At 50.3% G+C, this 15,634-nt stretch overlaps 3 protein-coding genes across 3 annotated transcripts; 1 reads left to right on the forward strand and 2 right to left on the reverse strand.

The window, feature by feature from the left end:
- Nucleotides 1-20: 20 nt before the first annotated feature.
- On the reverse strand, nucleotides 21-5,639 carry COCSUDRAFT_41573 (glycoside hydrolase; the record flags this gene model as incomplete). Its single annotated transcript, XM_005648825.1, has 13 exons — nucleotides 21-203; nucleotides 591-737; nucleotides 1,142-1,264; nucleotides 1,639-1,751; nucleotides 2,210-2,263; nucleotides 2,680-2,807; nucleotides 3,104-3,137; nucleotides 3,357-3,412; nucleotides 3,854-3,899; nucleotides 4,386-4,511; nucleotides 4,737-4,833; nucleotides 5,191-5,300; nucleotides 5,582-5,639. The coding sequence occupies 13 exons, from the start codon at nucleotides 5,637-5,639 to the stop codon at nucleotides 21-23; spliced, it is 1,275 nt and encodes a 424-aa protein (XP_005648882.1).
- A 3,303-nt stretch (nucleotides 5,640-8,942) lies between these two features.
- On the forward strand, nucleotides 8,943-9,711 carry COCSUDRAFT_33037 (hypothetical protein). Its single transcript, XM_005648826.1, has one exon. The coding sequence runs from the start codon at nucleotides 8,957-8,959 to the stop codon at nucleotides 9,641-9,643; it is 687 nt and encodes a 228-aa protein (XP_005648883.1). The 5' UTR covers nucleotides 8,943-8,956; the 3' UTR covers nucleotides 9,644-9,711.
- A 399-nt stretch (nucleotides 9,712-10,110) lies between these two features.
- COCSUDRAFT_41574 (NAD(P)-binding protein) lies at nucleotides 10,111-15,123 on the reverse strand (the record flags this gene model as incomplete). The annotated part of the gene is made up of 9 exons (XM_005648827.1): nucleotides 10,111-10,185; nucleotides 10,583-10,696; nucleotides 11,253-11,330; nucleotides 11,798-11,944; nucleotides 12,477-12,569; nucleotides 13,082-13,234; nucleotides 13,684-13,896; nucleotides 14,527-14,681; nucleotides 15,057-15,123. 9 exons carry the CDS (start codon nucleotides 15,121-15,123, stop codon nucleotides 10,111-10,113), a joined length of 1,095 nt encoding a protein of 364 aa, XP_005648884.1.
- Nucleotides 15,124-15,634: the final 511 nt, after the last annotated feature.

The following is a 15,634-nucleotide window of genomic DNA, read 5'->3' on the forward strand; positions in this document are numbered from 1 at the left end:
CATTGAGGAACCTATATCAATCACCCCTGGTGGATGAAACGGGGCTCGGTCCAGATGGGCGGCTCGCGGTTGGGCTGACCGTAGTTACGGGGCGGCAGCACTGCATCTACGGTTTTCACTGATGCCATAGCCACCTGCTGCCCCAGCGCCACTGCTCCGTAGGGGTCCATCACACTCGACAATGCGTTCGTACTCGCGCAGCCCTGTGACATGAACGTGACAAACGGTATTAGTAATCCCATGTGTTACTAATCTGTGCTTCAGATAGCTTGAAGAGGCTGCGCAAAGGGTCAAATCTAGGGGAGAGCATGGTCTGACCGGGTACGATACTGATCTGTCATGCAGCAATGGGCAGGATACGGGCATCTTATCCACTGATTAAGCTAAAATCCTGGCCAGCTAGCTGCCAAGGTAACTGGTGTGCAGTGCAAACCTTTTTGTACACTGACTCTGGCGTGAAAAGCGGGTAAAGCCCTCGGATCATGGGGTTTCAATCGCTTAGTCAAAGACAACTTCCAAGTCATTTTTACAGAACTTTCAATCTGGTCAGGACGGTGTTAAAATCATGTGAGGAAGAGGGGTGAGCATACGTCGCAGGTGAAGAGTGGGTCCGAGCAGCCGCCGAAGCTGAAGGAGGTGCAGAAGAACTGCGCGACCTGGGTGGAAGTTGGTGTGCCTGGTACGGATGCTGCGCGCGGGCCGAGGTACCACAGCATCGCTCCCCCGCCGTTGTTGGCCTGCGATTACATGGCAAAGCAAGTAGTCAGTGCTGTCCGCGGCCTTATAAAGAGCCCATTGTGGCCCAGAGAGCAGTTGCCCGTACCCCTGGGCAATCCAAATCATTCCAGAAACCAGCACATGTGCCGGGGTAGTCTTTCACTGGTGGAACTCACATCCCAAGACTGTCTAGCAGGGTCATAATGGGGTGTCAAGATCGCCGAGTTTTTGATGCCACTGCTTCACAAAAATGACCCATGCAAGCTTGCCCATGGAGTGCACAAGGAAGGCCGCTGAGCTAGCATGCCTCATATCCTGCTCAGCAGCGAGACCTGCTGCTCCTTTCACAGCCCAAGGATGCATTCTCAAGAATACTATCTCAAGGAGAATATAATCTGAATTCTGACAGGGGAGATGAGCGTACGTTGAGCCAGTTGGCGTAGGTGGTGAGCTCGTTGTAGGACAGCTGGTGCCCGCAGCACTCCAGCTGACTGGACACTCCCAGCACTATCTTGCCGCTGAACAGCCCATTCAGCGCCAGCAGGGCCTGCATGAAGGAAGAATCACACATCACACACCAGATCAGATGAGTGCAGGTAATTTCGCTCCCAGGGCAGCAGATGTTTTGGCAGCATTCCTAAATACAAAATAAATATGTATAGCACAAGAAAGTAGCCCTTTGGGCATCTAGAAACCCAGCTTGCCGCACACTTGAGCAATCAAATTTCAGACCTGGTCATCTGACAACATCCACTCTTTGACAAAAACTTGCTAATAGAGACACAGGCAATTAAGCTGCAAATGTGTGGTTTATTAGCAGTTCTCTACAAGCTGGGCATGCATGCAGGATGACCGGACCTTTACAGCAAGATGCCTAGAAGGCACAGCTGAGAAAGTGGAGCGGCCAACGTTTAGTCATACCTGGTACGACTGGTAGGCGGTGATGGGCGAATACTGGTTGTCTGCATCATAGCTCATGATGTTGATGAGGTCCAGCTTGTCTCCCTGAATCTTCAGGGGGTTGTAGGACATGCCTGCAGGCAAAGTCACACCATTTCATTCTCCCGGGGTCTCACTGATTCCTTGGCATGTGCATCAAGTAAGAGCAAGCGCTGATGAGGTGGGGTGTCAAGATTGTCATGCCACATGGGCTTACATGGCAGGCATTGACTGGCATGCAGACCTGTCAGGTGCTTCCAATGGACCGTCATATATTTGTTTTTGCTTCGGCGCAGTCATTCCATGAAGAGCGGGTGACACATCATGATGAACACACATGCAGCCATTGTGGGAAGGGCATATGATGATGATGATGATGATGATGATGATGATGATGATGATGATGATGATGATGATGATGATGATGATGATGATGATGATGATGATGATGATGATGATGATGATGATGATGATGATGATGATGATGATGATGATGATGATGATGATGATGATGATAGTTATAGTAGGGCATTATCAATCGTTTGATACTCACCGGTGTGGGTTCCAATTGGCTGTGCTGTAGCGTAGTCTCCCCAACCGTAAGCACCTGCAAGGACCAATGCAAGGGTTGGCAATTTGCTAGAATCCAAAAGCAGCCAGCTGGAACCTGCACGCAGCCTGCGTGAGAGGCCTAACTGCACTCAATGCTGTGGCATGCAAACCCATCGCTGATGATTCTTGCATGCTTGCACTGTGGAGGGTTGCACTGGGGCAAGCATTAAGTTGAGCTATTGGTCATGAAAACAAGAGGTTGGGTGGTACTTTCACTGATGTTGGACACGCGCACGAAAGCTTGCTTGGGGAAGTAGTTAATGGAAGGTTAAGTAATCCTCTGGGGGCTAGGTATCTAAACAATTTTCTGCTTGTTGTGCTGGCAGACCCTGCAGTGTGACTTTCTGTGGGTTCAGGCAAGGAAAAGGGATCTGCGGAGTAGTTGCAGCTATCAGAGGGCTGGTCTCGCACCAATGCTGTAGGCAGCGAGAGAGACGATGATGGGCCGGGGCAGGGCAGCGCGGATGCTGGAGATAACATTGGTGAATTCTGCGTCGCTGGTGCAGGAGGGCACGTCGTTGGACGTCGTACAGGACACACTGTAGAGAAGCACACGTACTGTCAGGGTTGAAGAGGACCTTTTGTTTTTTTTGTATGCTTGCGAAGTCTCTACTGAGCCCCTTACCCAGTCTCTGGCCTTAATCAACCTATGTCACAAACTTCCCTAAGGGAGCATCTACTTTGTGCTGTGACAGCTCTACAAGTTCAAATGTGAAGGCAATCGCTGATTTCAGAAATTAAAATGCACTTTGGTCAGTCAATCCCCATGCTGTGCCCAACTCTGTCAAAAAATGTGGGCAAAGGGCAGCAATGAGCATGTGCAGGGAAGCTTCACCTGTCAAATGGTGGTTCGTAGTCAATGTCGACGCCTGCACAGGCATGCAAAAAGCTCTTTTAAGCTAAATTCTCTTAATCAACTCGGCTTGTAAGCTGAAGATTCACTCTCAACATTGCATATTTGGTAAGCCTCCAGGAAACACATCATGGCACATGGCCGCAGAGTTGCAGTATGCTGCATGTGAAGAAACAGCGAAAAGAGATGCGAAGGTGAATTGAAGCACTTGTATGAAGTCAGGTCAGGTGCCCACCATTGAAGCCCATTTCCTTGACGAAGCTGGCCAGAGCGCCGGTGTTGAGGGCCGTCCTGAAAACAACAGACAAATTCAGCTCAATTGGTCATCTACCGTCTTCATGGCTAACAGGTCAACTATACACGGTCAGCTCCTGTCCTGTCAATCTTTGTCCAGTCGTCACGTGTCCAGTCAGCCATGGCAGCGCTGTGCAGGACATCTTCAAGACAAATGGAGGCAAGATGGCTCAAACCAAGCCCACACTGGAGGGACTTCGCAGCTGCTCTTCATGAAACGCAGAGTGCAATTTGCATCCAGCTTGACAGACCAGCTACTAAGCTTGTTTATGTTGGTAGTGATAAGAATGATCTTTATGAGTGGCGAACCCAGAGTCCAGAGGGCCATAAAGCATACACAGGTCCGCCTGCAGCCGTAACCCAAGGCCGATATGCACAGGCTTGCAGACTTGACCAAATATATTTATTCTTTGAAGTTGCATAGCATTGACTGCGCACCACTTGGCGTAGTTGGCACCTCCCACAGCGATTAGCACTCGCGTTCCTGCGCAGAGGAATGTCAAAATTAAGTATTTCTGATGCAAGCCTCCAGCAAGGGGGTGAGATTTTTCAGTTGTTTGATATCCACCCCAAAGTTAGCCGGGACTCTAGACCCACCCACGCATCCCCCCACTAGTTGCCTGTCTTGGCTTGGCTTTGATCACATGACCCCCTGATTACTAACCCAATGGGATAATAATTTATATCACCCCAATTACAACAGCTGCAAGAAAATTGCCTTGGCCCCAAGCAACAACAAGAGTATCCTTTCTGCATTTGTCCTTTTCTTCTAGCAGGTTGTGTGCACGCAAAATAGAGAAAGAGGTATACAGACATCAAGGCAGAGCGAGAGCCATATGATTGAAGAAAGGGCTGCCTCGCAAGTGCATGTCATGAAAAAACAACACAATGACTCCCTAGCCCAGGAGCACGTCAAGACCACATTGCATACTGCAGATTGATCAGGAGAATGATAAGAGAGCGTGCGCACCTTTCTGCTTCAGGTTTGCGATCTGCTGCTTGACTGTGTTGTAGTTTTCGTCCAGGTACTGGAATCCGGTGCCCGCGAACGAGCCCGGGGTGAACGTCATGTCGGGCTGGCAGAATGCCATGATGACTGCGCACATGTGGCAAGTACGTGAGAATAGTAATCTTACGTAAGATATTGCATGCGACACCAGCATGCTGTGAAGGACTACAGCCCCACTACCAGAAGCTCCTCCAATTCAGTTTGTCAGAGACAAGAATCGCAGGAAGTGAATTGAGAGGGCATATTGTCAGGGACTTGTGAACATATGGAATGGCAGGGACTGCTGCAATGAAGTGAAAAAGTTCTGCTCACCTGTTGTTACGTAAGTTGGAATGCCCGACAGGGCTCCCTGTGACGGGTTCCAGTCTCCCCACGAGGCAAAGTAGCCCACATTCTCCTTGGTGCCCACCTGGACGGAAAATAGTACCGCTGTCGGTCACTACCATGGGATGGTGCAGTCGTCTTTACAGCTCTACAGGTTGCGGAAAGGGGGTATACGAGCGACATGTTCTTCCATATGAGCTCGACTCGTATCTACAGCCCTCACGAAAGTCTTTACAGCTCTACGGTTTGCGGAAAGGGGGTGTCCAAGCTTCATGTTGTCCCATATAGCTGATTTTGTATCTACAGCTCCCACGAAAGTCGTAGTGACGGAAGAGCGGGGAGCTTCGGACACCAGATCCTCGGCGGGGGCCACATCGTGAACTATACTTCGACTGCGGGAAGCCTTCCAACCCTATCAGCATGAGTTATGGACACCTCTTACCGTCAGTGCGTACGAGGTAAAGTTTCTGGCAGATATCTGGACCGGCTTCGCTGTGCTGTTGTGGACAGCCTTCGCTGTGCTGTTGTGAGCATCAGCAGCAGCAGCCAATTCTGCGTTGTCACACTGTTGGTAAGACGACACTACCGGGAACTCCTATTCCAGAGCACTTTGTGGAAATATAAAGACCAACGAGATACAGTTAGTGCAGCTTATCCCGTTTCACGGAGGATAACAAGGTCCCTTCCGGCAGATTTGGTAGAAGCCGTTAGGGTGCATCAGGATTTTGCCATATCTTGCTCTTAAAATACGGTGAAAACAGAACAAGTAACCTATATAAAACCACACTCGTCTTCTGTGCACTGTTACAGGCGGAAGGGACGGTGATGCTCACCTCCCTGCAGGGATCCCAGCACCAGCAATGCCAACGACACTAAAGCTGCAGCAGCCATTGCGCTGTGCCTATCTGGTTGGGTTAATTAGACGGTAGATGCTCTAGAACACCCACTGCACTTTTGGACCGACGTTTCCTGGGCACTTCTGAAGGGATGGTGCTTTCCGTCAGAACAGGTGACGGCCTGCGTCCAGCTAGGACAGGCCTCTTCGTTAGAAATATATTTCTAGATACGACTTATTTATCAAAGAGCTTGCACAGTGCACTGCTTCAGTTTGTCAGATTCCCGTCAAACAATGCGAGGCACAAAATCTCGCCGGTCAAGATTTCCCACTGACGAACGATCCCCTTCAGGCAGGGGGTCCGTGGCAGACCGCCAAGGGGGGTTTGGGGAGGGGGACCCCGACCTCAAGCATCCAAAAGTGTGCATGCTTGCTCGACGCAGTAATAAGCGATGTAAAGAGATGAATGCTAGACCTTGGCTGCATGCTGCCTTTAACTCAACACAATATGCACAGTCCATCCCAATAACATGATCTAAATTGAGCGACCTAGACTGGCGTATCGTACTGTGAAATCAGGACAGGGCACGATGGAACTTGAAAGGTGCGAAAAAGACAGCTCCCTTCAACACATGTGAATCCTACATATTCAATAGAATACCAGCACAGTCGCTATGCTGGTATTTGGAAAAACGCGTGCAGAGTTCTCTAGAGCTTGAGAGGCTTCTCTTAGCTAACCGCCGTGTTGAAAATTCGGCAGTGGCAGCTGCCAAGATGGTGGCATTGAATGTCAGCTTCATGCAAAAATGGCAGTGTTGATCAGACCTTGGCATTAGTTAGAGGAAGGCCATGTTTATGGGCGCAAGGACGCAATATTGCACGAAGAACAGAAGCCACTGCACAGCATGCACAGAGCGCAGTGTTCAATATAAGCTCTGATGAGAAAGTGCATCTTTTGTGGGGTGCAAAAACTGGAGGCATCCACATACAGTTGGACAAGGGCGGGAGCATTTATGAGAAGGCAATCTTGCTAGCTGGCAGGATCCATGCAATATCTATGCTGTTCAGGCAGGCGCATGCTCCATGTAGACACAAGCTGTGTTCTGAAATATTGGGAAATCTGCAATTTGTCAGAGGGGGTGTGTCATCAACATCCATGCGCGAATGAGTCTTCTTAATCCCCTGGAGCTTGGCTGGCCTAGAGAGAGGCTCGCGCAGACAACAAGTGTTGCTTTGGAATTGTTTGAAGGCGTAGCTGTACACAGTCACTGATCATGGTGATCTTGATGATACTGGTTATACTCAGTTGCCGCTTGAAAGACTGCATGTCTTTGTGCATCATCAAAGAGCCGGACTGCAATGTAAGGATCCTTTTGTGCTCAGACAGCTTGGTGTTTTCTACTCTGTTCCGCTTACATCTGAAGGCAGACAGCATGGTGTTGTTTGTGACCGCAAGGATGAGGCTGCAGAAAATCCGATTGAAGGCCTCTACCAATCTGGTGGTAGTTTTACGTGAGCAGCGCATGTGTCGTCCTTTGAAATTAGCTGTGGGCATATTGATAAGAGTCGCCTCACAGTATTAGTACCCCAGATGCGTTTGCGAATGCCCTTGGAAGGAGGGGTCTGAAGCTTGTGGAGGGTTTAGGGTTAGGGGCCTCACCCTAACCCCTAAACCTTAAACCCTAAGACGATGTTTTAGGTTCTACACGCATTTATCTGTCCCCACAGCGTGCTGAGCTGAGACGTCTGTCGACAGTCTGTGATTGTCACTGTTGTTGGGACTGCCTGGCCAGAGCCGGCAAGGTGCAGAACGAGACTAAGCAATGACTGGGCGTATTGGGATCTCCGTGAATACATTTGGTTTGATAAAGTCAGCCTTTAGATATTTAATTGTTTGTCAAAAAAAATCAAGTTTTTCCATTTCCCTTGTAAGATCAATTTTGTCATTGACGACGTCTAAATGCCACACGCATGAGCCCTTGTCCACCATGCCTCTGCTTGCAATCTTGCAACAATATTCTCTGGAAAAAAACGTCGTCGTTTTGCTGAAAGTTTGCTAAGGACAATGCAGTCACCCCCGAAAGATGAGTCATAAGAAGTGCCCGAGGGGGCTAACCCTCGAAATGTCAAAGGCTGCAATGCACTGCGTCAGATGCAGGAAGGCAGAATACCCTCAGCGAAGTCGTTCAACCTTTTTCGAAAGGATTTATAAAACCGTCGGAGTAGTGGATGCAATACAAATCGGAGCTAGGGGAGTCTATCAGTCAGCTTGGGCGATGCAGCACACACACCAGGTGCCCCTGCCATCTCCAATTGAAATTTGCATTTCAGAAATATCCAAATGTACATTTCCTACTGATAATAGTCTCTTTGAGCTTTGATTCTGTATGCTTCTGCTGAATTGTAATCCCCTTTCCCATAGATGTAGATGTTGAAGCTCAACGGCACGCTTATTTTCTGAGTTCTCCTCGAAGGTTTCCAGGAACACTTCTACGCGATTTCATGATCGATCCTAAAGAAACCCCACATAGAGTGCGGGCGTTCAAATATTTTTGCAATCTTTACCGCATCATCATCTGCAGTTGGTTACAGATCCCCCAAGAGGCAGGGTTGGCTCATTGCTCAAAGAGGTTGGGTAGATAAACTCAAATATTTTGCCACTGCACAGGTGCTTCAAGCCCAACCCAGGCAGTTACCTTACCTGCCAGAGGAGCTGTGGCAGCACGTCCGCTCACACCTATCCCTCAAGGACTGGGTCAGGGCCAGCGGGGCATGCTTCGCCCTCCACCGAATGCACACTGATCAAAGCTTCAATATCGAACTGGTAGATTGCAAGAGCGTGGGGTCAGCGAAGATGTGGTTGGCAAAGCGTTGGCAAGACGCTAAGACGATAAAACTCACAATTTTGGGCAGAGAGAAGCCCTACAGTTCCAAGAAGGCAACCTTGTACTACCGAGAACTTCTTCTGTACTACCAACTAACAGCCTTGAGGGTTTCAGAAAGTACAGGATCAACGCCTGTCCCGCACTCTGCTGCCTTGCTTCAGATTGAATGCGGCAGTACTGCTCTGCTGCAAGAGGCGCTTCCCAACGCGGGTCATGTTACCATCGTGGAATGGTATTTTGATGGGGAAATGCCAGCAATGCCAAACGTGAAGCACTTCATCACGAGTGTGCCAGGTTCTCAAAGCGCAATTCTGGATACTTTGGGATCTCGGTTGCCTAATTTGCAGATTCTGCATCTTTACTGCGATGAAGAGGCGCTGGGAAGACGTAGTGTTGCTTGTTCCAGCCTTGAGCATCTTTGCTGCGTTGGTTTTGTTCCAGAGTACATTGACGTGCCAGAAAATTGCACCTTTGCTTTCACATGCCCAATGCCGCGCGGTCACCGCACCAATTTTTTCAAGGAGCTGAAGGCTTGGCCTGACGCAAGGAAGGGCCGTATCAGGAGCCTAGAAATTGAAACAGAACGTGAAGAAGATGTCTCGTCTGCGTGGCTTCCAGGGCTTGAGTGTCTAAGTCTGTGGTTCTGGGAATGGTTGAAGGGCAGTGTTGTCTTCCCTCCTCCTTTAGCAGCGCCCCTATCACGCCTTTCACAGCTGCAGATCAGGGCTTCGAGTGTCACTATCCGTTTGCCTTCATCTGTCATGTACGTGCGGATTCTTGCGGAGGAATGCTTGAAGCTTAGCTTTGAGGATGCACGGGTCTCAGCTAACAACATGCAGGCGTTCAAGGTGTGTTATTTGGTCAAAGCGCAGGGGCTGATTGATGGGGACTCTCTGGAAAGGTTTGAAGAAGCTCTGGCTCTGCGCAATGTGTCTCTGACCTGTGAGGTATTTCAAAGCTGGGGATCGTCCTTAACGCGCCAAGAGCTTTGTCTGCAGTTTCCAAGCAGTCGCAGGGATTGTCATTGCAAATGCTGCATTCCATGCTTCCTGAGTGACTCCAATCCTGATGCACAGGAAGAGTGTTGCTGCCCATGGTTAGGTGGCAGCTGGTATAAACGCATGGAAAGGCGTGAAAGGCAGAAGCAAGTATACGTATTTCAAGAAGGCTTATAAGTAATTACGCACAGTCACACTCTTTTGATCTCAATCAGACTGAATGTCCCTCATGTAATCAATCATGCAATTGTAGAGGCTGTGCTTGCAAGCATTTTGCAAATTTGGAAAAGGTCGTAGCATCTACCGTACTCAAAGTGAGTCAGTTGCAAGCAACTGCTGTCAATTTTGACAATTAATGTCACCTGCCGAGAGCCGCTGATATAGACAGCCTTTAGAGCACATCCACCGAGCATCACTAGCTGTGAAAGCTCAACCAACCATAAAGGCTGGCAAGACCTCATGATGGCAAGAATTTCAAGTGATCATACACTGTAGCATACCATCTCAACACATGCATCCCCCTTGGTGCCGGTCCTATTGTCACAATATCACGATGCCAGTCGCATGAAGCCTCTTGACATACTGTAAGTAAATAACATCTGCAAGACTGACGGTGCCCGAATAAAATCCCACAAACTCGCTGCTCACACATAGAAATCGGTCTGCCTTGAAGATGCGCCCACTTGTTTGAGTTTCTTCAGAATGGATGTGTAGTACTCCTGCGAGACGGCACCAATTCTATTTCTCAGGATCGAGCTGTCTCATGTAGCCCACTTAATTCAAACGGCTCACCCTGCTGAGCGCATATAAACTCTGGTTCTTGCAAGTGCACATGGGAATCTTGCGGGAGTTCAAATAACAAAGCAATGCATGTTTTCAGTCAGGCATGTGGCAACTGGACATGCTGAAACACCTTTCCATGCTACGGTATACTCTGCCCCTGATGGAAAGGCGGGCAGTCTCTTCCTCAGACAATTCCCATACATCCGAACCTTTTGTTGAAGTGTCTGTCGATGTAATATCCATACCGCAAGAGGCACGTAGATTGCCAAGCAAAAGCCTGAAATGCATATGTGATTTATTGCCCCGAGAGTGCATGTGGGCATGTGCGCGCACCTGCAGGTAGTCTTCGAGGGTGGTGGTGTCCGCCGGGTTGAGGTCCAGGAGCTTGTACGTCTCTTCCATCGGCGCTGAGAAATTCTCGTTCGACGCCAGAATGTCCGCAAAGGCCTGTGCGCACCAGAACAGACATTTAATGTACAGTGCCCCAACACTTTTCTGACGTACAGTACTCGCCCTAGAGCAGAGATCTTGGGTGACTGGTTGACTCATCGCAACCCTGGTTCCGCTGCTCGACTCAGGGCGTATCTGGTTCGCAGGCAGCTGTGGGACCTTGTCAGTCTGCAGCTTCATTCCCACACAAAGACCCCAGAGCTGGAATTCAAAGGCCAATCTGCACACATCCAGCATGCAAGACTAGGCAAACCCAGCTGCGCCTGCACCTAACTCCATCCCCAAGCCTGTGGAGGGACGAGGCAAGTGGCGCGGACCAGACATTGCCGACATCACTTTCCTGCTCCTGCCCAAGAACCCCCCTTTGCCGAGCTAGTGCACCGCTAAACCTCTGATACTACTTGGGGCGGCCAGATTCAGTGGGTTATCTCATGAAACCTCAGAATGCTGCTGTCTGTCAGTGGGCTGCTGTCTGTAGGTGTGCTGCTCTCAGTAAGTGTGCTGCTGTCTGTAGGTGATTTAAAGTGAGAGGAGAGAGAGGAGGAGAGCTGACCAGGCGGTCTGCTGCGTCGCGTGCCCACTGGAAGCTCTTGAGGAAGCTGCGCGTCGCCTTCAGTAGCCACACCGGCACCTGCGCGCAGCAGCACCCGATCCAAAACATGTCATTGCAAAAATGACTCTTCAAGGGCATCCATGTTCTGCCACAGAAGGCTCGGAACAGCTCTGGGACACGGCTCCTATAATAACCTGCAGTCTCCGCATGTGCTGACCAACTTGTTGTAAACTGCGGGGCGAAAAGTGCTGAACAGTGGAAATGCATCAAGGTCAGTATGTGCACACATGGCACTGACGCTGACCAAGCTGCCTAGCTCTGCAGTAACTCTCTTTCCCAATTCTCTGTCACATCAACTGCACCCCTATAAAAAAGTAGGTTTCATCCTCCCGGACTGCAGCAGATCAACGCTGTGCCCAACTCGAGCGATGTCAGGGGCATGCGGAGACCACAGACAAAGGCTGCTCTTTGAACCAACCTTCCCACCATCGGCCATCACAGGGCTACTTTATCTGCAATGCAAGAATCAGTAAGATTGCACGCACCTCGGTTACGTTGGCGCGTTCGTCCGCGTATTTCTCGCACAGAGCGATGACCTCGGGCACGGTCCACGCCTTGGGCCCCGCGAGAGTGAGCGTTCTGCCAATGGTCGAATCGCTGCGCAGCGCCGCCAGTGTCATCTTCGCCACGTCCTGAGATGACGAGGATCAGTAAGCGTTAGCCAGCGATGAGTCATCGCAGCAATATTTAGGGGTTAGGGCTCTTCCGGACCGTCCATTCTTTGCCACAGGCGGCTCAAAACAGCTGTGAAACGCCGCTTAGGGCAGCCCTATCCTCTGTGTGTAATACACCGTCCGGATTCTTGTTGAGCCAGCCGGGGTTTTCTTATATGACCGGTCTCCCAAGGACGGGTCATAGACTTTCTTGTCGAATAGTACACAAATTGATTGCACGCCTTCTTGCCCTGATGTGTGGCGCTTCCATACGTGCAGACAGGCTGCCTGGCACTGTGTGTGGCCTTTGTGTGGCCTTTCAAAATATTTGCCCGGTTCTGATCCGGCTGCATGAAGTACCCACCAGGCAATTCTACAGTGCCACATCCCATCTCTGGGGAGCAGAAGGCCAGCCAAGTCCAAACTTCCACTGTTATCGGGAAAATGGCAAATGGCAGAAATCACATTTTATCTTTGGTATCTATGTAGATGTGTCACAGGGGGAACCCACCTGTGAGTCGAGGTAGGCGGTCTGTGTCTGGTCTGAGGTCCCCCACACCTGTCTGTCCTCCAGAATAGGCACCGCATAGTTCCCAATGATCGCCTGCGTGACAAGAAAGCAGCGGATGGTGTGAACCCCAAAACATAAAACACAGGAACTAGACAGATTTTACGACGACAACATACGGCTTCATGGATGAACAGGGACTGCCCAATCTTCTGTTGAGAAGCAATGCATCTCATGGAACTGCAAGCCATTGCGCAGGGGTTGTTATTTCAACTGCATCAGCCTGCCATATAAGTGCTGTGTTCTTGCAAGGTGCTACCCAAATACACTGGTTGGCTTGGCACTGACTGAACCACAACTATAGAAGACAGCAGATTCAGCAGATGCATGTTGCTCTGTCATGCATACAAGCTGCATGCAGCTGCGCATGCGTAAATTGAATATCTATTCTGCACGCTTGCTAAATGTTCCCAAAACGCATGTGATTATCGCGCACAGGTTGTATACCACATTCTCGGGTCAGGGGATGTGCGCTGCCATGCATGCCCAAACCCCTGAAAACTATTGATCACTTAGAAATTTAATTAAAATATAGAAATATGACGCACCTGCATGAAGCCGCAGAGGCGGAAGATGGTGTAGTCGAGGCCCGAGTTCTCCAGGAACTTTTCTGAGCAGGACTTGATGAGCATCAGTGGCACCTCCGGGTGGCGCTCCGCGTTGTGGATGCTGAAGAACACATACCGCTGAATGCCCATCGCCTGTGACATGGCAGCAGCATGCTCATTACATCAGAGCATTGCGCAACAGGCAAACTCTAAAAGACCGGAATAGAGCTGCTGCATAGCACATCCGCTGTAGCCGCATGCCTTTACACTCGCTTCCTTTGCCCCAAAATCACAGTCGGGGAGAATTACTCGTCTCTGATCAGCATTGGTGCATGCAGAGTATCAGCAGTCAAGCAGAGATTGTTCATGAGCTGACAGGCACTGCACTATGTAGTTTAATATTGCCTTTTTATTGCTTGTGTACATCTGCTTTTGGCCAGGCCCGCCGCCTCCAGCTAGAGGGCTTGATGGGCTTTTCTCTGCTTGTTCGAGGAGGGACTTCTCAGAAGTTCATTTCACAAAACCATACAATGCCATACGTCCATTTATCAGGACCACACAAATTGGAACATGGTGGCAGAAAGGAGGGAACGCTGAGTCACCTGCGCACACTGCATGAGGGCGACCTTCCCCTCCCAGTCGATCTTCTGAGTGGACTCCTCCGGCCGAGCAGTCGAGCAGTCGATCACCGTGTGGATTCCCACAAGCGCTGCAGGCAGAGAAGTGGGGTCCTGCAGATCCGCCTGCACCGTCGTCGCGCCCCAGTCGCGCAGGAAATCGGCCGGGTTCTGTCTCGGTCGCACTATGCAGCGCACCTGCGTGCATGCATGCACAGTGGGCGTGTCAGGATCACACAAGTCATTCCGGCTGCCTTAAAAGGCAACCCCTCTGTAATGAGCATTTTTTCATCTGGTTCATACGCATTGAAGTGCCTTTAACAAGGCCCGTCATGAAAAACCAACGGGAAGGAATCGAGCGCGAAGGAAGCGATTCCTACAGGGTGAAGTGCTTGTCTCAAGATGTGCGTGGCCGAGATGCTACCTCCTGAAGGGGCCATCCGTTGAAATAGACTCAGCAAGCAAGGGCATCCCCATCCTGAGCACCCTGGTTTGCGCAGTTTGCTATCGCAATCAGGCCACCAACAGGGCCAGGAGATCCGCGAATGTGACAACAGCCTGGAAAGCGCGCTGTCACCTTTGCTGCTCTACTGATGCCCTGATGGTGGGCTGTTCTTAGACCAGTCTCTCTTACACATCACCCTGCCATCAGATGATTTGCAGCAGAGACAAGGTGAGAAAAGCTTGAACTGCTTGCAGTTGACATCAACATTCTGTCCCCCAGTAATGCTCTGATGATGGGCAGTCTTCGCAGCATTTTGTCTCCTGATAGCGACACCAAAGGAGACTTCTAAGAAAGGCACTGTTGTCAGAGGTGTAAAGGCGCACCTCATAGCCTTCGTCCAGGGCGCGCCTGACGACCTGTCTGCCCAGCGTTCCTGTGCCACCCACCACCAGCACCGAGTTCTTGGGCACCGTCCTCTGCCCATCCACAGATGCTGTCGCCCTCGGCTGCACATGACTCAACCGCTGCGCTCTCCGCCCTGCAGGAAAGGGATCAGGTGAGCACAATTATTGGGTGCGATAGCTAAAGCTTGCACGACAATGCCTGATCCATTATGGGCTACCAGCAGATGTGCATATCTCATTTGAGGTTGAGTAGGGACATTTGTTGCTGGAAGGGCTGACCGGGCACAGGAACAATGGAACAAATCAGCAAAGAGGCTCCAAGTATCCTCAGCGTCCATTGGATGATAACATGATTCATATTAAATTGCAAGCCACTGCTTGAAGTATAGAAGCTTCAAGGTGCAGTGCTGCACCGTGTCTGCAGTGCCCCGTGGTGAAAGGGGCGGTGTGGCCCTTGAAGCTGCATGCTTTGGCATGCCTAGACGCAGGCAGCACGGCGCTCTGGGCACGTGGACACTCCCTGGCAGCGCTGTTTGCTGCTGCAGAGGGCAAGGTGCCCAAGATGCTCTGCTGCATGGTTCCTGAAGCTGTAGAAAACATGCATGCATTTTAGGAAGTATAACTTTCGCACCCGATTTTGATAAGCATACTGCAGGAAAGTCAAGAAAAGAAGACACTGCTCAGGGGTTGCAGGTCCAACAATATATTGTGCAATTCTTCGATCTCGTCAGGGGCTAGCACCCACTTGATGCACGTAAAGCCTGCCCACGTTACCAGTGTTCTGATAAATTCGAATGTTTCGAATACAACTGGTAGCAATGATCACACATTTCTCTGTAGATATTCTGTGCCTTGCCAAGGAGCGAACCTGAAGTGATCAGCGCGTTCTGGGCCCCAGCTGCTCAAAGGTGACGACCTTTCGGAAAAGGATATAGAAATCTTGAACTCTTTCACCAAGCCTGGCGCGATCTTTACGGTCTTGAGGAGAAGTTTGAGTCGAATGAGAGGCTGGGAAGCGGACGCGATGATGAAACTGACAACGCCGCGGGACGTCGTACACGCTGCACAGCCATGCAGCCTGCATGTC

Source organism: Coccomyxa subellipsoidea (genome assembly GCF_000258705.1).
Source record: "Coccomyxa subellipsoidea C-169, whole genome shotgun sequence".
Taxonomy (NCBI): Eukaryota; Viridiplantae; Chlorophyta; class Trebouxiophyceae; family Coccomyxaceae; genus Coccomyxa; species Coccomyxa subellipsoidea.